The 23,055-nt window shown below is 54.3% G+C and overlaps 12 protein-coding genes across 12 annotated transcripts; 5 read left to right on the top strand and 7 right to left on the bottom strand.

The window, feature by feature from the left end:
- Positions 1-1,760: 1,760 nt before the first annotated feature.
- On the top strand, positions 1,761-3,170 carry RHO25_002091 (uncharacterized protein; the record flags this gene model as incomplete). The annotated part of the gene is made up of 6 exons (XM_023594678.2): positions 1,761-1,779; positions 1,873-1,929; positions 2,068-2,144; positions 2,257-2,502; positions 2,558-2,935; positions 2,997-3,170. 6 exons carry the CDS (start codon positions 1,761-1,763, stop codon positions 3,168-3,170), a joined length of 951 nt encoding a protein of 316 aa, XP_023459365.1.
- A 524-nt stretch (positions 3,171-3,694) lies between these two features.
- Positions 3,695-4,537, top strand: RHO25_002090 (uncharacterized protein; the record flags this gene model as incomplete). Its single annotated transcript, XM_023594677.2, has 2 exons — positions 3,695-3,719; positions 3,768-4,537. 2 exons carry the CDS (start codon positions 3,695-3,697, stop codon positions 4,535-4,537), a joined length of 795 nt encoding a protein of 264 aa, XP_023459364.1.
- Positions 4,538-5,341: 804 nt separating this feature from the next.
- On the bottom strand, positions 5,342-8,263 carry RHO25_002089 (uncharacterized protein; the record flags this gene model as incomplete). Its single annotated transcript, XM_023594676.1, has 3 exons — positions 5,342-6,103; positions 6,154-7,779; positions 8,006-8,263. The coding sequence occupies 3 exons, from the start codon at positions 8,261-8,263 to the stop codon at positions 5,342-5,344; spliced, it is 2,646 nt and encodes an 881-aa protein (XP_023458163.1).
- A 466-nt stretch (positions 8,264-8,729) lies between these two features.
- Positions 8,730-9,394, bottom strand: ARPC4 (Actin-related protein 2/3 complex subunit 4; the record flags this gene model as incomplete). The annotated part of the gene is made up of 4 exons (XM_023594675.2): positions 8,730-8,783; positions 8,842-8,967; positions 9,018-9,344; positions 9,392-9,394. The coding sequence occupies 4 exons, from the start codon at positions 9,392-9,394 to the stop codon at positions 8,730-8,732; spliced, it is 510 nt and encodes a 169-aa protein (XP_023458164.1).
- A 354-nt stretch (positions 9,395-9,748) lies between these two features.
- RHO25_002087 (uncharacterized protein) lies at positions 9,749-10,957 on the top strand (the record flags this gene model as incomplete). The annotated part of the gene is made up of 1 exon (XM_023594674.2): positions 9,749-10,957. One exon carries the CDS (start codon positions 9,749-9,751, stop codon positions 10,955-10,957), a length of 1,209 nt encoding a protein of 402 aa, XP_023458165.1.
- Positions 10,958-11,666: 709 nt separating this feature from the next.
- RHO25_002086 (uncharacterized protein) lies at positions 11,667-12,203 on the top strand (the record flags this gene model as incomplete). Its single annotated transcript, XM_065602172.1, has 3 exons — positions 11,667-11,766; positions 11,820-11,929; positions 11,985-12,203. The coding sequence occupies 3 exons, from the start codon at positions 11,667-11,669 to the stop codon at positions 12,201-12,203; spliced, it is 429 nt and encodes a 142-aa protein (XP_065458244.1).
- A 408-nt stretch (positions 12,204-12,611) lies between these two features.
- Positions 12,612-13,109, bottom strand: RHO25_002085 (uncharacterized protein; the record flags this gene model as incomplete). Its single annotated transcript, XM_065602171.1, has 1 exon — positions 12,612-13,109. One exon carries the CDS (start codon positions 13,107-13,109, stop codon positions 12,612-12,614), a length of 498 nt encoding a protein of 165 aa, XP_065458243.1.
- A 194-nt stretch (positions 13,110-13,303) lies between these two features.
- On the bottom strand, positions 13,304-13,783 carry RHO25_002084 (uncharacterized protein; the record flags this gene model as incomplete). The annotated part of the gene is made up of 2 exons (XM_065602170.1): positions 13,304-13,418; positions 13,470-13,783. The coding sequence occupies 2 exons, from the start codon at positions 13,781-13,783 to the stop codon at positions 13,304-13,306; spliced, it is 429 nt and encodes a 142-aa protein (XP_065458242.1).
- A 1,404-nt stretch (positions 13,784-15,187) lies between these two features.
- RHO25_002083 (uncharacterized protein) lies at positions 15,188-15,603 on the top strand (the record flags this gene model as incomplete). The annotated part of the gene is made up of 2 exons (XM_023594672.2): positions 15,188-15,286; positions 15,370-15,603. The coding sequence occupies 2 exons, from the start codon at positions 15,188-15,190 to the stop codon at positions 15,601-15,603; spliced, it is 333 nt and encodes a 110-aa protein (XP_023458167.1).
- An 895-nt stretch (positions 15,604-16,498) lies between these two features.
- RHO25_002082 (uncharacterized protein) lies at positions 16,499-17,646 on the bottom strand (the record flags this gene model as incomplete). The annotated part of the gene is made up of 2 exons (XM_023594671.2): positions 16,499-17,208; positions 17,259-17,646. The coding sequence occupies 2 exons, from the start codon at positions 17,644-17,646 to the stop codon at positions 16,499-16,501; spliced, it is 1,098 nt and encodes a 365-aa protein (XP_023458169.1).
- A 1,239-nt stretch (positions 17,647-18,885) lies between these two features.
- RHO25_002081 (uncharacterized protein) lies at positions 18,886-21,050 on the bottom strand (the record flags this gene model as incomplete). The annotated part of the gene is made up of 5 exons (XM_023594669.2): positions 18,886-20,040; positions 20,102-20,558; positions 20,610-20,747; positions 20,800-20,993; positions 21,048-21,050. 5 exons carry the CDS (start codon positions 21,048-21,050, stop codon positions 18,886-18,888), a joined length of 1,947 nt encoding a protein of 648 aa, XP_023458170.2.
- A 366-nt stretch (positions 21,051-21,416) lies between these two features.
- On the bottom strand, positions 21,417-22,883 carry FMA1 (Methionine aminopeptidase 1; the record flags this gene model as incomplete). Its single annotated transcript, XM_023594668.1, has 4 exons — positions 21,417-22,121; positions 22,193-22,366; positions 22,417-22,641; positions 22,725-22,883. The coding sequence occupies 4 exons, from the start codon at positions 22,881-22,883 to the stop codon at positions 21,417-21,419; spliced, it is 1,263 nt and encodes a 420-aa protein (XP_023458171.1).
- Positions 22,884-23,055: the final 172 nt, after the last annotated feature.

Genomic DNA, 23,055 nt, shown 5'->3' with positions numbered 1-23,055 from the left:
AGCGTTCCTTGAGAGTTCGAGTCTCCAGTATTCGGTCTCAAAGTCTCTCACTGCTGAGGATGACAGCGGTGTTTGGTCTTGTGGCTCCTGCTCCTTCCACTTGGGCGCGGCAAGAACGACCGTTGCAAGTGCAGGACAGACTGGAGCCACCGTGCCTGCCAGATGACAACTGAGCTTCAGATGCCACTTCGCACGCTCACATTGAACTTCAGCCTCAACTCGCGTGCGCCCACTCGATCAATACTATGCCAACTACACACACCTCGGGCCCTCCGGAGGCAAGATCGATATACTGCCAAGCATACCTAGAAGCACTCGGTTTCCCACCAGGAGGAGTATCCGCAGACTGTGACAGCAGCCAAAAGCAATCTAAGAAATCGAAGATTGCCTGCATATTGGCACATCAAGAACTGTGTTCTTGTGTCTGGTTGTACGACCGCCTACTGGGAGGGCGAAAGATATCGCATAGCTGCCGAGAGAGTATGAAACGATGTGAAGGAGCGCAGTGACAAGGATAATGAGAACGAGCAGTTCATGCTGGAGCGGTTGCGGAGCAATCTGGACGAGCTGAAAGAGGAGCTTAGGCAACATGGAGATGAGGGGGATGAGACCCAGGACGAGGACGAGGAGGATGGCATAGAGGAGGCCGAGAACGAATATTTGGGCTCGAGTGCTGAGAGCTCTCGGTGATGAAGTGGACGAGAAGGCCACGTCGGCGTAGGATGGTCGACTAGGAAAGCGATGATGAGGGGGTTGTTCCAAATGTAATAATCTCTGCTGGGCTCGACCGTGCCAAGACAGCAGACCTCAGAGAATCCGCGAGTTTAATAAGTCGTGGGATGTCGGAGTAGCCCAACGTGGAGAATTCTGACATGTGGCAGCCATGGAGAAACGTTCAGAAGCAGAATTCCCTCTCATCAAGGACTGAGAACGAGACTACTGCGTGCTTGATCAGATCGTCTACCCTCATGGAACATGGGACTCGGCTCCTCAAGGCTCTGCTACCTCCTAGCGACAATGGAACTTCGGACGCAGTTCACGTGATATTCAGAGAGCACTGTAGGATGACCAAGACGCCGTGCTGCCTGTAGACGTTCGGACGGCTTGCGGAACGACAGCCGCTTTCTTCTTCGGCAGATCGTTGTATGTACTGCCACCTGAGAAGCCTCGAAGAGAGCGGATGTTTCGACTGCCGGTCACGTTGCCAAATGAGGAAGTGCAAGAACTCGTAGTAATCGTAGGTCGGCCATATTGTAACTTATGCACAATCCTTGAAGGACGACAGCTGGCACGATGGTGCTGCAATGCCGCGCAACAAACTGTCAGACTGCCAGAGTGCCAGTTTTTGTACGAAAGATCCGGGCGAAGTTCTAGGGCCTTGGCTTTCCTCTGCAGTACGCTGTAAACAAAGACAGATTCTGCGTGATCGGGAAGAAGAATGATGGCAAATTTGGATTGTATATATTTTGATCTGTCGGGCGCAACGAGACCGAGAAAGATCGAGTCCAGAATGATATGGCTGGAGAAGTACGAGATTTGAGCGTTGCTTTCTCTGTATCGGCGTAAGAATTGTTGGGAATCGGCTAAGGTAGCGGGATTCCTCGGGATGGCTGCACTGTCAACCGTGCATCTGCCAGCTCCTTTGAAAGTCCTTTTTTCCGACCCTTCAGAACACTCGACTTTTCATCCACGACATCAACATCTCCACTCTCACATCCCCTTCTTCCAGTCACATCTCGGTCAAGGACCTCACAGTCACAATGGCAAACGTTCCACCGGGTACGCCGCAGCCTTTCGAGCGTGCGCGCCGATGCTCCAAACATTGGCCGCGCATTGGAAGAAACGAGCTCAGAAACTAACTATCCCTCACAGTTAAGCAAGAGGAGAAGACGATCATGGGCATGCCGCCCTTCGTCGTCGACTTCCTGAGTACGTACACCCCGACAGTCTCCTGGCGCCGACCCCGTGTCGCCGACGCCTGAATAGCCGAAGCGCCGCAAAAGCTGGCGATAAGAGCATGGGAGCTGGGAAACCATCAATGGACATCGCGCTGACTGCGGATAACAGTGGGTGGTGTCTCCGCCGCCGTCTCGAAGACCGCTGCCGCTCCTATCGAGCGTGTCAAGCTCCTCATTCAGAACCAGGTACGTCTGAAGCCGCTCGGCAGCTACCACGAAGGTAGCTAGCCAACGAAAGCTCAATCAGCTTCTCTCTGCCATCAAAATAACACGGCGCTGACTCGAGTTTCCCAAACAGGACGAGATGTTGAAGACTGGCCGTCTTTCGCACAAGTACAATGGTATCATGGACTGTTTCCGCCGCACAACCGCCGATGAGGGTGTCGTCTCCCTCTGGCGTGGTAACACTGCCAACGTTATCCGTTACTTCCCAACCCAGGCCCTGAACTTCGCTTTCCGTGACACCTTCAAGTCGATGTTCGGCTACAAGAAGGAGCGTGATGGATACGCCTGGTGGATGGCTGGTAACTTGGCCTCTGGTGGTGTAAGTCTCCTATCAGCCGCAAAGCTTCCAAGGCATCTATCTAACAGCTCTCCAGATGGCCGGCGCCACTTCTCTCCTCTTCGTCTACTCTCTCGACTACGCCCGTACCCGTCTTGCCAACGACGCCAAGAACTCCAAGACTGGTGGTGACCGTCAATTCAACGGCCTCGTGGACGTCTACAAGAAGACTCTTGCTTCTGATGGTATCCTTGGTCTCTACCGTGGTTTCGGTCCCTCCGTCGCTGGTATCGTCGTCTACCGTGGTCTCTACTTCGGAATGTACGATTCGCTCAAGCCTGTCCTTCTCACCGGTTCCCTCGAGGGTAACTTCTTGGCCTCTTTCCTCCTCGGCTGGACTGTCACCACTGGTGCTGGTATCGCTTCCTACCCACTCGACACTGTCCGCAGACGTATGATGATGACTTCTGGTGAGGTGAGTTGGACATTTGACATCGGCTATTTGAAAACGTGGCAAGGCGCTAACATCCGCACAGGCCGTCAAGTACAAGTCTTCCTTCGATGCCGCCAGCCAGATCGTCGCCAAGGAGGGTGTCAAGTCTCTCTTCAAGGGTGCCGGTGCCAACATCCTCCGTGGTGTCGCTGGTGCTGGTGTGCTCTCCATCTACGATCAGCTCCAGGTCATTGTCTTCGGCAAGAAGTTCAAGTAAACGACTCGCCCCGTCGATTTACATGGTCAAGTAAGAGGCGATTTCACGAACAAGAAAAGCGGTTCACATGCCGATTCGATTGTGGACATGATGAAGGAGACAACGGGTTGCACTACTGTTGCTCTGCCATCGGAAAATTTGGCGTGAGCGGGGACGAAGTGGCATTGGGGCGTTGCGCTGCTTCCAGTCGAAGCGCGTGGAACGCATGTAACTTTATCCGGCTCTCGCAGATGTTCTCCCTGTATTACAATTGGTTGCACGTACTAAAGGCGTATAGAGTTTTGTTTGTTTCACTCTCTTCCAACACTTTTCGCACGCCTTTCACGAACGCCGAACAGAACCACTCACGTGACAGTCGTCATCGCAAGTCACATCTGCCTCCTGCAAGGGCAAACAGCTGGAGCTCTCCAAACAGCTCGTGCAAAGTGTCCACAATCTGCAACAGATCGATCTCTGACAATCTGCGATTCAGTTTCTACACTCTACTAAGCCTCACAGTTCTGCACGAGTCGAGAGTCACCACAATGCCGCCAGTTCCTGTTCACATTGGTGAGTATGCTTGCCTCGCCTCGAGCAGACACATCTGACTTCTCCCAGACGCGCCCATAACGCCACAGAAACCAGCGAACACAGTTCCAGAAGCATCGACAACACAGCAGCAGCCTCCATCTTACCCTCCCGCTCAGCCCGGCGCACCAGCAGTCCCAGCTCCCACAGGCGCAGCCCCAACGCCAAATCGCTACCAACCACAGCCCACACGAACGTCAGACTCCACGAGCAATTATGGACCACCGCCTCCACAACCCGGCGCCGTGCCAGTGCCTACTTCACAACAGCAGTCCGCACCAGTAACGAGCCTCCCACCTCCACCCAAAGCCGGCGAAGCAGCAAAGTTTCTCGAACAACACCAACAACAACAGCCACCTCCTCCAGCCGTGACAGCTATGCCGCCTCAAATGGCAATGTCCCCGCCCGAACAGAACTACGCTCCCACACATACGACAAACGCTCAAAGCCCTACAAGAGCAGGAGGAAACAACAGCGGTCCCAAAACATTGAACTTTGGCGCCGTATCACCCATAGCAGGGGGAATCGCTCCTCCAAGCCATCCTCCAGGCTACCAACAAAATGTTATGGCGCAAGAGATGTCTTCTGCTGCGAGAGCAAGTCTAGATGCAGAAGAACATCGAAATGGGTCGTTCAGTGGAATTGGAGGAGTACTTGGTGGAGCAGGAGGAAATGCGAGCGCAGGCAGCGCAGGAGAAGGAACCATGTGGGATACTATGAAGAATTACGCGAGCACCATTTCACAGTCTGCGATTGAGGCGGAGAAGAAAGTCTGGGAGAGGATAAATAAGAAAGGGTGATGGGTATGCAGAAGAGGAGGACGCAGAGGTCAAAGAGATGAGCATATGAAGAGCAGCGATCATGATGCCCCGGCGTGTACGAGTACAAAAGATCTTGTGTGTTTAGAGTAGACTCGAAAGTAGCTTCGCGCGCACGAAGACGCTGAAAGTACCCAAGCTCAAGCGTTTTCAGTGCACAACACCATTGTCCCAGTCCTACCCGTTTCGCCAGCGCGTGCTTATATTTCCAGCGGAGCACCATACAGCAACATAGTGCAACAGCCATGGAGTCCAAAGAGCAAGTGAGAAGGAGAAAGAGTGAGGGGAAACTTGCGTTACTTGAAGCAGCTATTGACGATGACCTCCAAGCCAATACTGACTGATCGTGCGATGAAACCAACCTCCAGCCCAGCAGCCATAGCCCACCGTTCCGTCGCCCAGCACATCTCATCATCTTCAAGCCGTCTTCATGTTGCGTCTGCCTCGACCCTCTCGTTCTATGTGTATGGTCCTTCTCGCTGCGCTGAGTGCCCATGTCATTACTCTTTTTTTGTGCTGTTTTCCGTTTTCTTCTCTCGCTTTTCTCATCGTATCGTTGGCACCGCATTGCAGTACCTTTTTCATGCATAGTAGTCGTAGCACTCATTTCCATCGTTCACTCGTGTCATGCGCCCATATCCATGTTGTTACAAAAAAGCCTTTTCGCTGCAAACCGAAGCACTCCCATCCTTGACCCAATTTTGTGAAACTCCGAAGCAAGAACCGTGATCGCCGGCGATCGACCCAATGTATCAAGTCGATGGACATGCAGCAGAGACTGCGAGATCAAAAGAGGGAGTGGTAGGTAGCATTGCTTCGCTGACCAGCGCTGCCGCTGCCGCCAGAACTGCTCGATTGGCGGCCGATGCTACCCGGAGCGCTGTGGCTGTTGTAGGGGCGTTGCTCGGCTGGTGCTTCGTCGCAGATGAACTTGAGCAGCTTTTCGACAGCGTCGTACTCGATCTGGCCGATCTGCGCGAGGGTGAGGCTGGACGGGTTGTTGCCGTAGTCGATGGACCATTCTCCCATTGGGTTCTGTCCCTGGCCGGATGCCTGCTTGGCCTTGAGTGCCGCAAGCGAGGTGGCCTTTGGTTCGTAGGTAGCCTCGCGGAAAAGACGAGCGTAGTAAGCAAGGACATCTAGCTCAACATCCATCGGAATGCCCAGTGCAGAGAAAGGCCAGCTAGCACTGAACTCGTGATGACCACCGAGCTTGACGTTCAAGTCACGGCCGTCGGCAATACCCTTGAAACCACCTTGGATGACAGCGGCAATGACGGAAGCTTTCTGCTTCTCGGTGAATCCTGGGCAGACAAGAGCAGCCGTGGTGAGCTCCTGAAGCAGGCCAGGAGTTGGCTGATTGGCGGAGTGCTGGAGGTTGCTGCGACGAAGGGCGACAATCAAAGTCTTGATCAGACCAATGCACGCGTCGTAAATCGCTCGACGCTCAGCGATAGTGATCTCCTCGATCGCCTGCCATGGGTACTTGTAGAGAAGTGTGATCATGGCCTCGTACACACGGCAAGGGCTCTTGCTCGCGAATGGAGACTGCGAAGTATCAGCAAATGCTCGAAAAAAGGGCGGCCATGATGACCTACACGCTCATGCAAAGTCGCATGCTTGGACAGAGCGACAAGCTCCTCGGGATGAAGGAATCCTTGGAACCCGACGGCAGCCTGGTCTTTGTAGTATTTTCGCTCGTTGCGATCAACCACAGGCTGGCCATTGCTCCACCGAACGTGCTTAGCGCGCGGGAAGAGCTCAAACATGAGCTCATCCTGCGAGCTGTAAACTACCTCCACAGTACGATCGCCGACCTTTGGTGGGCGCTTCTGGTCGACTCGACGAGCAAATTGGCGGGCAACCCACGAAGCCTCAGCCGGGGTTGAAACCTCGACGAAGCAGTCCATGGTCTTGCCACTCTCACGCTCCATGAGGATATGGATTGCGTGGAATGGGGAACCTTCTGGCTGGCGGACAATCTGAGCATTGCGACCAAGGAAAGCCGTCATCTCCTGGCGCGTGGTGGCATAGGGGATGTCTTTGATGCGGACCACACCGGCGTGATGGTTTGACCAGCCACGGCACAGCTCGTCGAAAGGCAAAGCGTTGAATGCCTCTTCCAGGTCGGGGGTCATGTTGCCCTCCAGAGCCAGGTCGAGCCAGTCTGGACGACCCTTCTTGACCAGCCCAACAGCTTGGTTTGGTGGGGTGCTGCTGGATGAGCCGCCGATCGTGGCAAACATGCGGCTGTCCTTGAAACGAGCAGGGCCGAGTGTCGGATTTGGCTGGCGTGGTGCAGTCGTGTACAGAGCCATCTTGCGATCGTACGGGTCTTCGGTCTCGGCGCGCTTGATCATCTCAGCGAGTGTGCGTGCGGTACCCTCCTGGTTGTAGTGAGCAGGGAAGCCGACTGATGTGGACATGCTACCATTGCTCTCTGACTGAGCACTCGTGTGCGACAGCTGCATGTTACCGAGACCAGCCGCAATGTCATGGACATTAGGGTGCATAGCGTTTTGCAACTGCTGGCCAATGTTCGCACGGCGCTGAGCGACAGGAGCAGCGAAGTGCTGTGGGCCACCATTCGTGCGATGCTGAACGAGCTGGGTGGTAGGACGCATTTGAGGGTGCGTAGCTTGGTAGTGATTGCCGTTGGCTGGTGGAGACATGGGTTGCTCGATCTGAGTGGCGAACGTGCCGTTCGAGCCAAAAGAATCTCTATGGCGGCGAGGGACACTGTTCACACGTCCCGGCGGAGTTTGCGCATTGAGGAAGGTGGTCTTCTGGCCAGCCATATCGTTTCCGAGAGCAGAGTCAGGGCGGCGGGTCACGTACGGGTCATCGGCGTACGTATTGCCGTTCAGCGAGGAGTGGCCTGAAGCCATCGAGCCGTTGGTGGTACCTCCGTTGTTCATCGGTGGGTAGCCGATTGGACTGCCATTCGAGCGCGGGACGAAGTTGTTGTGCACACCTCCACGAAGAGCTGTGTTGTTGCGTGCCTGGTTCGTTTGGTAGCCGCCGTACTGAGGCGGAGGTGGTGGTGGGTATGGGAAGCGAGCAGCGTGTGCGCCGCCGTCGCCTGCCACTGGCGGATGGCGCTGCTGCCAGTTGCCCTGGCCTTGGCCGTTCATGGCCGCCGTCAGTGCTCGAGTGCCGTCAGGGGGTTGCTGTACAGGTGTGCTTGCGCGGGTGTTGGTGTAGCGATGTTGGCTTCTAAGATACTGCGGTGGGTGGTCAGCTTTGCCCCAAAACCGCTATCTATGTGTAGTGGGGGTATCGCGGCAATGGCAATGCGATGAAGAAAAAGAGGAAGTTGCCAGCCAAATTCTCCGATTTATCAGTGCGCGCATGGGCCACCGCCAAAACAGTCACCAACGCGTCACAAGCCCGCCGCCGACGACCGACGCGAAGGTCGATGGTAGGAAAAAGAAGCGAGAAGGGACTTACGCTGTCGATGTGAGCCCACGGACTCGATTCGCCTTTTGCTGCTGCACTTCTCGAAGCACTTGTCAGTGACGGCGCGCTTCCATGCCGCGAAGAAGTCGGTATTACCCAAGTTGATTTGTCCTTTTGCTTGCGCACCACAGCACCGTGCCAGGCGGAGATGACGAGAAGTCGACGTGCAGCAGTCAGCAGCTCGGGTATGCCGTTGTCGTCGGTCCAGGTGTGCTGAGTCGGTACAAAGGGTTGAGCTTGTGGGTTCATGTCGTTGTCACGAGAACATCATGTGCGTGGTGAGGTGAATGATGAAGAGTGAACGCGACGGAGGTGAGCTGTGAGCTGAGGAGCCTACGTGAAGCTGTTGCCAGGTCAACTGATTTATGTTACCTCCCATGCGAGACCGTTGAGAAAAGCCGCATACCAAGTGAAGGCAGAATGTGCGAGGAAACGTTATGGACTCGTGAGATGCTACAGCTGAATCGGATGTGATTGACTTCGTTGCTTGCGGAGTGGTTAGCGGCGAGCCTACGTGCCTCCAGTCGTCTCGCATATCTATGGCCTGGCATGAAATCGATCCACATTCGCGCGGACGTACACCTTCTAGCCGACGCTTCGAGCGCTTTCTCATTGTCATGACTCATCTAAACGTGCAAACAGATTGCCTCGCAATTTTCGCAGCTCAGTACCCTCCTGTCCCCGCAGCGGCGAAGAGCCCTCCACGCAGCAGAGCTTAGTCGAATGGCGTAAGGAAGCTTTCAGCAACAAAACGTGCTCGAGCGTTTAGCTGTCACAGCGTTAGCAGTCGATGTTGACGTTGGCAGAATCCTCGCGGCAGCACTTACGAAAAGCTTCATTTCCGAGATCTCCTTGTCCACCTCCTCCATGAATTGTATAATGAAGTCCACAAGTTTGTGCTTCAACATCTCCTCCGTATGAAAATTCGTGATCAAGAACGAAATATCATAGCCCTTTTCTTCAGTCAGTCTCTATCCAGTATCTCTTCGCCGGAAGCACTTACAGGCACCGGCTTCCGCCTCAGAATAAAGAAAGCCTCAGCTCTCTGCGTCAAGAACCGCGTGAACTTGTGCACCAGGATGTGTTCAATCTCATCTGCCTGCTTGATCCGTATGCTGACTCGCACGCTGTTCACTGAAGGCTCTACCAATACTCGCTCTTCCTGATTTCGGGAAACGGTGAGTGGATTGAGGACGACTTCGGGAGATGTTTTCGCTTCGATCTCGGGGACATTGTGTCGTTCGGAAGCTTGCGAGGCGAAGTTCGATAATGAGAGCGCCGCAGTGAGAGTCTGCCTCACGCAGGAGAGGTATGGCCGTAGTGATTGCGACTGTCCATCGTCAGCGGGGCCATGGAGACATTGGATGTGGTTCTGACCATGGCGGATGGTGGGCGCAGAGCGCGGCGACACGTATTATATGATCTTGTACGCGATTACCAGAATGCGCACAAGCCTGAACTGCAATTCGCAGTCGCGGCAATCGTCTTCAATTCGTGCTGCACCTGCAGTATGACGGGCGCCTGAAGTGAGGTATGCGGCCCGCTTGGCGGACGAAAGTGGGTCCTTTGGGCCTTCCTCAATGCCTGAAACGCTGCACAACTCTCCTCCTTACACTTGACATGTACATCAACAACAGCTGAAGCCAGCGCGATATCGCTCCTGCTCGAAATCCCAGCCTGTGGCCATTGATGCCACTGAACATAAGCAAATCTTCGCAAGATTGACATTTGAGAATGGCTTCACTACTAACTCTTCCCACTGAGCTGCTAGTCCTCATCCTGGAACACGTCGGAGGTCGTGAGCTCAGACGAAGTCAGACTGGCAAACCAGCGACTTCAGGGCCTGGCTGGCGCGCCACGGACAAGTTGATGCTTTGTCGCGAATGGTACGCAGCAGCAAGACCTGTCTTCCTATCCGGCTTGCACCTTTCTGAGCTGCGTCTCTATGCATGCAATCTCGACAGACTCGATGGCGAGCTCAGCTATAAGAAATCGAGAACTTTGGTGCACAACAACACTCGAAGTCTAACCATACGACTCCTTGGCCACTTCTGGGATCTCAACTCAGCAGAGGACCTCGAACGTTGGCATGCAGAGGACGGCTGGTCTGGACCAGCGCCTTTGAACGAGGTGCCTCCGGGCTTGAGTTTCAGAAGCGCAAGTGGTAAGCTTGCTCTCAAGAGTTGGCGTGACCAGCAACTGAGACCGAGACTTGACGAGTTGCTTGAAGACCTGCGCAATTTCACTGAGTTGAAGTATCTGGAATTTACAGCGACCTCAGATCCTCATAACGTCGGTCTCGATTGGGACTACATGCATACGCCGACGATCTCCAGACTGTTGCAAAATTTGCCTATCACACAGGGCCTACGTGCTCTGGTCTTAGACACTGTCGGGACTCGTCTCCTAGATGGAAACGGTCAGACACACTTGTGCACAGAGGTCGCGCGCGTGCTGCCGTATATCGAACACGTTTGCTTGCGCATGATCAAAATTTGCCCTGCAATCTTCGACATACATCGACAAGCTGATGGGCGACATGTTACTCTCAAGACACTCACCCTGAAACTGTACATGCCCGATGCCTTTGAACACAGCGATGAACGGAGATCAGAGCCTTGTGAAGTGCGCGGATACTACAACAACCACGACTCTTTACACGGGCAAATGTTGGAATATGCTCGTGTGTTCCTGAACAGGCTGTCAGAGCTCCGTGGACACGGGAGCTGCGACAATCCCGTTCGACGACACAAACATGGCATGGCTAGTCTCGCCATCACATACCGAGATATTCGTCCTGGCATACCAGCCCCGCTTTCGCCAATCTTCACCTCAAACATCGTGAACAACACACTACAGAGATTGTCCGGCCATGGCTTGCATGGCTGGTTGCACCGCGACGAGGGAAGGTATAACTGGTGTGAGTGTGCGGGCAATCAATAAGGCATTCAGGCTCGTAGACGTTGTACAATTTCTCATGGCGCCTCCCCAATGCGACTCAAAGAAGACGAAATCTGTTCGTCCGATACTTGGGACTCTGTCAGCGCTGTATCAGAGCCGACGAAGTACCAATCACGGACGCACTACCTCCCGATCGGCATTCAATCAATCAGCATCGATAACTTGTATCATTGCAACAAATTTCTCCCAGCATCATCACAACCTCATCGTAAGCCATTATATCGAGCCTCGGATACAAATATATCCTGACCGCTCGAGTGTGCCACGCACAACCTACTTAAAGCCGCCGAAACGAAGCAGCAATTCAGCCGCTTCGGGCTTTGTCGGGAGGTTGGCGCGACTCCAAGAGCTCAATCCTTATCTCTCGGCGTACCGATAATGACCAAACGACCATACCCTACGAGCCTAGCATCACATGTGGCGTGCGGCCAACGCGGTGCCCACGAGAATGAAGTGTGGGATGCGGCGCAAACTGAAAGATTCGGCGATGTAGCTTGGCAGGTTCATGGGGGTCTGGAAAGACCACGAGACAGGTACTTATGTACCAACGCCGACCACATCCTAGCAAAAAGATAAACTTGGGGGACTTGCTGCAGAGCTGACAACTGTGACTATTTGTGGCATTTTCTATAACTACGCTGTTGTTTCTCTGTTGCTGTGAGCTTTTGTCTTTCACTGTTTGTTCAGCACAATGCAGCCTGGCGGGTGGCCTGTTCCGCGATCGGCTCTCAAGTCGAAGAAACATACTGTTGCCCAGCTCAGCGACGATGAGATGAGGAAGCGGATTTTTGGTATATGCCGTCCTTTTGTTTATGTCTTGAAGATTCTGCTGATGCCATCGTAGCCAACACAGCTGTGCTCTTCCCATCAAGTCCCAACCCACTCATCGAAGGCAATCCGTACGAGATCGTATACGCGTCGAAAGCACGCGAGGGAGAAGATGAGAATCCCTGGGTAAGTTTTGACCCTCTCTTTATTGGTTCAAGTGACAAGAGCTGACGCGTGTCAGGAATATGCTATGGTCGTCCGCCGAAATCCAAGTGGAGGCTACACGCCTCTGATCAAAGGCCAGTCGTGGGCGACATCGCAGCCATGGTCGATGGTTCTGCAAGGCCTACTTGATACCACTGCGACCTTGATCCATAAGACAATTGGTCAGGCGACAATGCCACAACTAGGACTATACGAAGAGCTGCCGCGGTACTCGCCGCAGGCGCAACGAACTTGACGAGCACGTATACCGGTGCTGGACAGCGGACATGGCAAGCAAGGCGTTGGAGGCGTTATTTGTAGAGCAAAGCCAGATGTACAGGTAGCGACATCCATACAAGGACTCATTGAAAGCTCGCCGCTGCCGAGGACTGAGCAGTCATTTCCCATTATAGATGGGCTTTGCAGGCTTTCTGCGATTGAGCTGTTCAAGGGCCGGAGAAGTCGAGAGCGGAGGGGAGGAGACGGAAGTCGAGCGCGTTCGTCGGTCCTGGTATCGACCTATTCTCGATCGTGTACCCGTTGCTCTTGCCATAAATTCGTCCCCTTCTCACGATATGCCGCTGTGCTGTCGCGAGACGTTGCCAGAACTCCTTCGTGACGACAGTGGAATCTGTGCCCCATGGTTTCTACTCGAGCCGGTGCTTCACGGGAACGTGCCAGGCAACCTCGCCTTCGGCGGCTCAGCAAGCGTAGCATTCACACTTGCCTCAACATCCGCCGCGATCTTCTTCCCCTCTTGCTCTTCCTGCATCTTTCTAAGCGCAGCCCTCTCATCATCTGTCACACCATAGACCATGTTGCCTGAGCCTCCGCGCCCAGCCGCTCGCACAACATCGCTGCCCTTGGCCTGAGCTCCCGAAAGCATCGAAGACCAACCAGCCGCGGCATCCGACGCAGAAGCATGGGACAAATCCGTATTCTGAAATGTACCTTTCTGATGGAGCTCTTTTGGGTTGTATGAGTTCCCACTTCCTCCCCGACCGCTGAAAGCGTACTGTTGATCCGCTCGAGGTGCTGAGGGGCCGGCGACGGGGGTCTCGATCGAGGCGGAGGACTGTTGGGCTTCGACGTCTACCACCTTGGGAGTATTCTGCGCTTCTTGCGCTGCTTGCCAGTTCCCGGCTCCTCCGCGACCCGGCATGATGGCGACGAAGAATTGCAGAAGGTAGTTCGACCGTAAAGTCACAGATCACAGATGTAGGAGTTCCGCCATGGGGCCAATGTCTTGCTTGGCAGGAGCGGGGGAAATGAGCTGACTACAAATGAACATGGATGGTTTGGGATACAACAACACACGAACGGTCATCGAACAATTTCCTCGCGTGACATTCGCGCTCAAGCGTTCTTAACTCCTGGTAGCCTCCTTCCTTCGAGCCAATAGCCCAGCCACATGAGGATACACACACCACCAAAGACATAACGCTGCTCACCATTTCCTGGGAACTCGGGACTGCTTTCCATTAGCAGTGTTCGACAATGGCTCTCAGAGAGGAACACATACTCTTGCCAAGCAGTTCCAGGATATAAGATGGCACACAGGCCAGCAGCGCAGTAGAATGAACCGATCATTGCTGCAGTCCAGAGATTGTCCTTGATCTGCTCGAGGCTACGCGTCGGCCGAAACAGGAAGTAGGTCGACATCGAAGCCAGCAAGACTCCGAGCGTCATGGTCTGGCCATTGTGGAATTTGGCATGAGGTGGCCATCGCGGATTCAGCACATGTGTCTCGTTGAAGTCGGCGATGAATGCTCCCAGTGAGTATGCCACATTGCCAAGGAGGATGAGTCCACGGCCGAGCGTGAAAGGTTGTGCCATTATGATCGCTGGTGACTGAACGCTGTGGCCTTCAGGTTTGGTTTGAAGTGCCGTTCTCCTCCCGCTGAAGTCTCTGGTGGAGCAACTCGCGACTCAGGCAAGATTCTATCAAGAGCTAATCTTGTCAAGCTGACACGCATAGCAGAAGCTTCACGCGAGAAGCTACGGACTGCTCATATCGTCATGCTGTGCGACCACACTTACGCAGTGGGGCAGTTCTGTCAACTGCTCCAATGATACGGACTTCCGGAAGATGGCTTTTGTCTCCGCAGGCGGCGCTAGATCGTGGAGAACGAAAGCTCGCAGCCTCTCGACCCATAGTTCCATATGGAGCAGGCTTGTGGATATGCCTCTCTACAGCCGGACCTCCCATGCAAAGCCGGATACGTCTCAAAAGAGTGAGACCCTGTACCTCTGCCTGGACGAGATCATAGGGAGCCAGACCAGGCGTAGTCGTTCCCAACAACAACCGACAAACGTCTAGTGCGGGAGAAGTCGTTTTCGGGTGGCTTCGCAGGCAGTAGCTACAGTACTAGTTTCTACACTTATCAGGTTGTGCAGAGTGAGCTCCAGCCGAAACAGTCAGGTCGCTCATGAAAATAGAGCAAGCTTGATCAACAGATGTCGCGCTTGTTCATGCTTGACCACACCTTGGATGCAGACTTGGAGGTGCGTCGTGCTACTCACTCCGTACTCGGTCCACAATCCGTTCTCTACCCCGCGAACGTTGCATAGCGATCTCGAACATAGCTTCCAATTTCTTGTCTTGTTGTAGCACAACACTTTGTGAGATACCCCCATCTCTTGCAAATTGAAACACGAAGCTGCACTTCATGGTCAATACCACACTTCATGGTTCTGTAGCAGAAAGGTTGATGCCTTATCGGTTGGTTCGGTAGACTACTGATATGTCGTCAACATGTCTCAGGAGTCTAGCCGACCCCACACTGTCCCGTGCTCACTGACTCCTTCATGTGCATCAGATCACAAGCTGGACCTTCCCAGGCAATGAACCTTACCTCTCACTATGAGGAAGCGTCACCTGTAGCTCTTCGAGTATCTTGAGACTTGACCTCAAGACATCCCGACGATTCAATCTCATACCATATCTCAAGCTCTGAGTCCCGAACCTGACCGCTCATGTGATCGATCCCATCAGCCACGTCGAACCTCGTCTACCTAGGCTACTCCGATAACGAACTCCTCAAAACCGAGCAGACAGGAAGGAGAGCACAGAGACACACAACACGAGGAGCACCGCAAACGCAAACACCCTCAACACCCGAACGGCCCAGCCCCAACGCCGACCGGCAACTCCACAACCCACCACCTCCAACTGCTTCGTATCCTGCTCTACACCTCGCTCCAGAGCCCGGGCTCTACGGGCCACGACCCTCCCAAACCATGGGCCTCGCCTACAACGTCTACCTATCCGCCAAACGCATCTACGGCTGCAAAAACTGCAAAACCCACCTCGCCGACCACGACGAAATCATCAGTAGGGTAATCTCTCCCCTCACCCCACCCTTCTTCTCCCCGTCTCTCCTCTCTCTCCCCTCCCATCCCCACTGATCAATCTCATCCAGAACTTCCGCGGCCAACACGGCAAAGCCTACCTCTTCAACAGCGTAGTAAACATCCAAGCCGGCGAAGCCGGCGAACGCAACATGACGACCGGCCGACACGTCGTGCGCGACATCTTCTGCCGACAATGCAAAGAGATCGTAGGATGGAAGTATGATCGCGCGTACGAGAGTACCGAGAAGTATAAAGAGGGGAAATTCATCTTGGAGCAGGAGTTGCTGTGTCAGGTGAATTGATCTAAGAGCTGAGCTGAGGGCTGGGAGAAATGATACAGGAGAGGGATGAGGAGACGGAGCAGCTGTGCGGTATGTGGATATTTGTGCAAATGACAGGAGAGAATATGACATGACGTGACAAATGAGATTTTTGGGCTGGGTCGGGCGTTTGGCTGGATGCAAGGCGCTGGGGCAAAGGAGGTGTGGTATAAGGAAGGATTCACGGCGTTCACAATACTTGAGTCTGGACATACTCGTACAGTCGCAGATGTCAAACGAGACTAACATGCAAGGCCACATGGGGGACATATATGACACCACCAAGTTGGCTGTCAATGGACACATATCACCAAGAATGGAACAAAGATTGAAAGATCTGCAACTGCTTCCTTTTCATTTTCACTGCTCTCTGCTAGCATTACATGTCGAAATTGGTATAAGCGCTATGCATAAGCAACTTCAAAGACCTGCCTGCTCAGCAGACGTACAACTGCTCGCTGCGCTATACCCCAAACAGTGAGCGCCGCGTCAAGCAGCACATGAGCATTATCCGTACTCTTTTATTCATGTCGTGGTGGTGGCTGGGGGTGTTCGAATAGTGGTGGTGGGAGAGGTCGATGGAGTGGTGAAGAGGCCACCAGGAGGACGTCATTAGGCATTCGAGGTCGTGTCGTCGAAGCGTAAAGGTCATAATGGTCGTAAGCCATAAACAGAACATAGTCGTATTCAGAATACGCGATGTGGCGGTGTCGAAGTGGTTTCAGGCCAATCTCGGAAGAAGTCGAGCTCAGACAGTCGAGCTCCAGTGTGGTGAAGGACTCTGCGGCGGCAGTCAATGGCCTAGCAGAGATGGGGAAATCTGCGCAGGCTGAGCGCCAGCTGGAACACCGCCCTTCTGAAAGTATGGATCAGCACCCTATGCTGTGGCCTCAGGAATTTGGCTGCGGCGCATCTTCTCTTGCTCCAGATTCTCGTAGAGGAGGTACAGGGCCTTCTCGTTGGCTTGTGGGCCACCAGTGATGGTGAACATGCGCTCCCCAGTCTCATCATGGGGTGCCTTGGCGATCGAGATTCGTGCTCCTGAGCTCTTGCGGATCTCACTGATCTTGCTGCCGCCGCGCCCAATGATGCAGCCGACCATGTGGGCAGGAATGCTGATGTTTTGCGTCTGGATATCCTCGCCGTCCTCAACTCGGGGAGGAGGACCGCCGCCAGATTCTGGAGCACCGTTTCGGCGTGGTGAGTATGCAGCTGGAGCAGCGCTGGTGAAGTCGGCACCGTTGCCAGTCCTGTTGAAGCTTCGTGGTGCGCCGTACCCGCGCGAATCGCCAGTGCCATTCAGAGGGAGCGCTGGAGCACCGCTTTGAACGCGAACAGAGGGACTGTAGAGCACAGTGCCATAGCCACGCTGCTCGTCATCGACCAGGCACTTGCCAATCTCCCACACTGCCTTTTGTATGCCATCTGGAGTGCCTTGTACTTCTACGATGCGTTCGGTCGATTGCGGGAGCATCTCTTTCTGCGCGACCATGCGCACGCCACTTGCATCTTGAATCTGCTTGATTTTGAGTCCTTGTCGGCCAATAATGGTGCCCATTTGGTTGTGTGAGATCAGGAGGCGAATAGCTAGATTGTATCAGCACTGTCGACCACTTGCGTTATGGACGTTCCCTTACGGTGAGTGTTAGGGTTCCCGACAGCGCCTCCCATGCCCATCTGAGGAGCTCCTTTGACCAAGCTATCGGCAACGAGACCGTACGCGTCGGAAATGCCATTGAGAGCTCCAGTGACAGTCAGAACACGGTCGTGCACGCCAGCCACGACTTTGCTCACGCCGGCGCGAACACCAGTCTTGTCTCTGAGGTCTGCCACATTCTGGCCTGCCTTGCCAATGATCACGCCGGCTTCCTTGGACGTCACAATCGCTCGCAGGGTAAGCTGTGCTTGGGCATATTCTTCCTCCGTCCGTGGCCGGTCGTCTTGAATGTTGGTAGCACCCAGCTTATCAGTGATGGCATCGATGCCCGAATCGATAGCGGGCGAGTTCTGATCCTCTGCCGACATGTCGAGATAGTTGACGTAGGTCGAGGGAGGAGCTATGCTAGAGTAGAGCTGCAGCGGGTGGAAGCAGGACCGGATAATGAGGCCTGGTAGACTCCGGAGCTAAGGTCGGAAGAAAGGTGAGTGGTGCAAGGTGCGGTCGGTCGGGTAGAGAGCTATTAGCCATGGAGCATCAGACGTCAGTACAGTGCTACAGCGGCAGCTCCGAGCGCGGAAGGTGGGGTTTGGCATACACGGAGAGGGTGACGGGGAAGAAATTGGGGGGTTGCGGACGGGCGGGCGTGTGGTGATGGCGGAGTGGGTGAGGTGGTGGCGGCGCGCGAGACAATGCTGTCTATGTCGTCGTCAAAACATTGGTGTTGTGGTGGGAGAGAGGAGGGCGAGGGAGGAGAGCTGCGAAGGGAAGTGTGATGATCGTTGTCGCGAAATTCGATGGCAGGGCCATTGCTGCACCTCCAGTCCTCAACTCGGCCAGTGCCACTCGCAACAGCCTCCTGGTACCTACCTCCTACATGGCAGCTGCAGCTGCAGCTCCAGCTCAGCTCAGCGCGTAGTTCACCATCACGTGTTGTTCGCTGTGCGCGCCAATATCGCCAGTCTTGTCTTCACCGCCATGACTCGCCAACGAAAGTCTGTTACGGGCTATCGATACCAGGGTAGCTCTTCGCTCGGCGCTTGCGTGCTATCGCTTCCTCAGACAGATAGTAGATAGCGGATGTCTGCTCAGCAGACGTGATGATGGTGAGCAAAGGATGAAAGAGAATGGACAGAGGTCGCTGCCGGGTTTTCTGCAACGGCGCGGCCGTTGGGCACAAACTGTCTGACTAATAATTCCCGAAGGAGCTGATGTAAACAGAATCATTCCCTGCGAACATAGATGAAACAGCACTCTGTATGACGAGTGTTGCCGGGCAAGCAACTCGTGTATTCGAGATAGCTTCCTAGGAGCAGCATGAAAAATCCTCGATACGAATGCCGGTAAACCCTTCGGCAGAGAGCTCTCAAACTTTTGGGACTTGTACTGCAGCACTATAAGGAGGCTAAGAACACAGCAACATCGCTTTTGGGTATCATCGAACAGTAGCGAAAACTCCCAGACGTCCCAGGTCTCGGCGCTAAGGCACGTTGACCATCAAGTCCGCCGTTCTTCCCGTCGAAATTATAATGCCATACTTGGCTCCAAGATGTCCGAATATTGAATCAGCATGATCCTTAATGAGAAGCCAGCGCGTTCCATCCCTCTCAGAGTGCACCAGCAGTGATGCTGAGTGCGATGGTACCGAATGGCTCCTCCTGCTCAACCTTGAGAGCACCTGTCGTGCCCAAGGCCAAGACGTGCAGCAAGGCTTGAGCGGCTACGATGTAGGTGTTGCTCTGCGGTGGCAGCAACTTTTCGAATTCGATCTGGTTCGGCTGAGCTGGGTCGCCATTCTCGTCGATGGCGGTCCGTACGAAGTCGAGGAAATTGGCACTCTCTCCAGTAAGGGCGGCTTTCTGCCACTGAGTCTGAGCTGCAGTCTGAGTGTCGACTTGAGCAGCAGTGCCGTACAGCTCGAATTCTTCCTCATCGTTGAGACCGCTCACGTGAATGTCTGAGCCTGGAGGAAGCTGGAAGTCATCGAGCTCATTTCCCACTACACCACGGCCGATCAGAGGGGAAGCTGAAGTGAGACGGCTGCCACGTCGACTGATGACATTGATCTGCGGGCCACCGCCGAACGATGCTGAAGTTGGATGACCGATGTCTGTTGGGCGTCGAGAGCCCTGACTTTGGTTCCATGGCAAGAGGCTTGACAGGTGACGGTCGTCCAACGGCGTTGGCGCCTCTCGACCTTGCTCGATGGTATCGTCACCCATCATCACGAAGTCGTCTCCCATCTGAAGATCATCGGCGCGGCCGACCTCGTCAGACGATTCACCAACGCGACTGCGCTTGGACTGACCGTCACTCGAATGGTCATCTTCGTCACGAGCTCGCTTCTTGCCGGTCATGAAGTCAACGCCAGTGAAAGCTTCGAGCAAGGCAGCGCCTGAGAACATGTCCAGCGGTCCACGCATACCCTGGCCGAGGATAGATCCAGCGCCGAGAACCCACTGCTCCGCATTCTTCTTCGCATTTGCATTCAGCTTCTTTTGTTGATGCTTCAGGCCTTCTTCAAGCATGCGGTCCAAGTAGTTTTTGTTCAGCTCTGCCAAATCTCTATTGGTCATCGACGTGTGGTGATCCATCTGCACATTCTTTGGCTTCGCCGGGCGTTTGTTCCTCACGTTTGGGGCTGAAGCACTTTCGGAAGTCGTTTCTTGGTGTGTCATATCTTGAATTTGGTCTTGGGCTTCGCCACCAGCAAAATTGTTGAAGTCGTCAAAAGCTGGCATTCCGTCGTCATCTTGACCAAACTGTAATCTATCAGTGTGATGTTCATGTGACTGAGCAACGCCGCCAACACGATGCACTCACCATCGGCTGGTCAGGAGGCTCGCTCGTGAGCTTGCGTGCCTCACTGATCGGGTCAGTCCCGTCTGCTCTGATGCCAGGTCCACGTGGTTGACGCTGAGGAAAACTGCCATCTGCCCCGCCCGGCAAGTCTTCATCGAATCCCATATCCAGACCAAGGTCGTCATCGTCTAGCAGCTGCGCCGGTACTCTTGTCGTGCCTGGGCCTGAATCTCCACGCACGCTGAACAGATCCATACCACCCACAGGACCGCCAACAAAGGAGTTGTTTGAGGTTGGGATCACCAGTCCACCGATACTCTGCTGCGAGCCATTGGTGATGGATCGACGACTGCCGCCAGGGGACTGGCTCAGTTGCTGAGTCTCTTCGTTGAGTTCGATGTCTAGGTTGCCTGGGTCTGGCAGGAAGGCGAAATCCGGGACGAAGTCTGGATCATCTGGAAGTTGGAGTTGGTCGGCGCTGAAGTGAAGGTCAGCCTTGCACACACGCCACGGGTTTCTCATCACTCACCGAGCCTTGTTCGCGCCCTCTACGTCAAGTTCAGCTTGCTTCATCACCCGTGAGATGGCGCGAAGATTGTTACGTGCCGCTTCGACGTCTGTCAAGACATAGCCGCATTGCTGAAGATAGACGCGTGTGACTCCGTACCTATCCCGCGTCAGTGGAATACAGGATGTAACTTGCATGCGTTGCGGCCTACAGCAAGCTCGACTGCAGTCTCAAAGCCATGGGTGCCTCCGGAGTGATGATGGTCTCGCATGCCTTTGCAACGTCGACATTGAGAATGGCCTTGCGCGAGACCTTCTTCAGCGTGGACTTTGCACCGAGCGTGGCGACCAGCCAGACGGTGGCCACCCCATACTTGCGCGAGGTTAGCACCTCGTGAGAGTAGAACTAGGAGGATGTCAGCAGACGGGTCAAGTCGCGCAACGGGGATGCTTCGCTCACCATGTTGTGGAGCAGAACGCGAATCAGCGGGACATAACAGGAAGAATAGCAGCAGAAAGGACTGACGAAAGAAGAATAAAGGCAGATGAGACCGCTGAGATGTACCGCAATACAGCTGAGTGAAGTTTGAGAGGCAGCGAAGTTGACGTCGTCACTGAAGTTGGAGTTTGGACGACTTTGACGATGCGGGAGCTAAGAGTGGGTCAACCGTTTGCCTGCAGATGAAGGCAGACATTGAGCTTGCACCTACGCGAGCAAGTACGTTCAACTGGCAAGAACGACCCCGGCTCGCTCTCTCATATCGCGACTTTCCAACTTGTGCTGGCCCTTCATCAGCCTGCCTGCAAGTACTCGCAACTGCAGCTTCTCCTAACTCTGGCTGTCGCCGTTCGCTTCTCCGTTCGTCTCTGGCGCTTTTGAGCCGTCAGCAAGATACCCTGCAGGCATAGCAACCTTGCCGCCGGGCGAATCCTCCAATCTCGCCGTCAAAATCTCAACGCCGGTCTCCGTCACGAGCAGGGTATGCTCGAATTGTGCCGTCTTCTTGCCATCCGATGTGACGCTGGTCCAATCGTCGGGCCATGTCTTGTCCTTGTAGCTGCCAAGGGTGATCATTGGCTCAATTGTGAAGCACATGCCCGGCTTAGCCTCTCCTATCGCCTTGTTCTTCGCATAGTGGGGCACGTTAGGTGCAGTGTGGAAGAGTTGGTTGATGCCGTGGCCGCAGTACGTCTTCACCACTTGGCAATTCCGGGCCTTTGCCACCTTCTCTATTGTGTTTCCGTAGTCTCGGAATAGAGCGCCTGGCTTGACCATGGCGATAGCAGCATCCAGCGACTCTCGTGCAGCTTCCGTCACCCGCACATTGTCTGGATCTTGCGCAGCCGAATCGCCGATGTAATATGTTTCATTCAGATCGCCGTGGAAACCTTCGTGGTACAGAGTCACATCGATGTTGAGGATGTCGCCGTCCTTGAGCGGTCGCTGATCTGGTATTCCGTGGCAAATGACTTCGTTGGGTGATGTGCAAACTGATTTGGGAAAGTGGCAGTAGTTAAGTGGCGAAGGGTACGACTGCGAGGCGTCAGCAAATAGCGCTTTCCGAGAACTCTGCTGCAGTTCAAGGTTGCGAAAGGAGTACTGACTTTACGTTCGACGCAAGCGTCGTGGACAATCTTGTCAATTTCGTCTGTCGTGACACCTGGCTTTGCTGCCCGTGCCGCAATGTCTAGCACCTCACGCGCTAGACGGCAGACTTTGCGCATGCCATCTTGTTCTTTCTTGGTAAGGACCTTGATCTTATTTCGTCCAACGAAAACCTCATTCGCTGTCAGCATATCGCTTCCTTCATGACAGACGGGTCGCTTACCCGCTCGCTTTGTGGAATGCCGTTGTGGGCATAGTCAGGATGTGGTATCGAGGCCGGCACTTTGCGCTTCTCTGACAAAGGATAGACAGGTCTCAAGCTGCCGGTGAATGGATACGAAGGGAATGGGTTGAAGTGGCCATCTGCGTCTGGTAAGGACACGACCTTGGGCGTGATGATATTGGAAAGCGTACTGTTCTGTGCCTTATGGAGCTTTTTGTGTTCACCCTACCTCACATCAGTCTACATCCTATCCTACATTCGTAGCTGACGTCCTCTATGCAACACTACGACGACCACCACTGACCTACCCAGTTCCGCTTGAAGCAATCTTGACTACAGAAGAATGAAGCCTTGCCCAGCTTTTGACATGTCGGACATTGCAGTGTGCCGGCATCGTTGTCGCAATCCGCACCCTCGCACTTCGCTGCCTTCTCGACTACCACCTCTTTCGCCGGCGCTTGATCCATCTTGTAGTCGAGTGTCGGCGACGACGGGAGTTGCTGGAGGAAAGTTCGTGGAGCACGCCGAGGAGACCGTCAGTCGCGCCTCAAGTATCTTGCTGCAAGATCGTGTCTGGTCGTGTGCGGGTATTCGGTGCTCGGATGTCGTGCATACGGAAAGCGCGACGCAAAAGCTAGC

The sequence above is a fragment of the Cercospora beticola genome, chromosome 1 (genome assembly GCF_033473495.1).
Source record: "Cercospora beticola chromosome 1, complete sequence".
Lineage (NCBI taxonomy): Eukaryota > Fungi > Ascomycota > Dothideomycetes > Mycosphaerellales > Mycosphaerellaceae > Cercospora > Cercospora beticola.
This window is presented reverse-complemented; position numbering and strand designations above follow the sequence as displayed.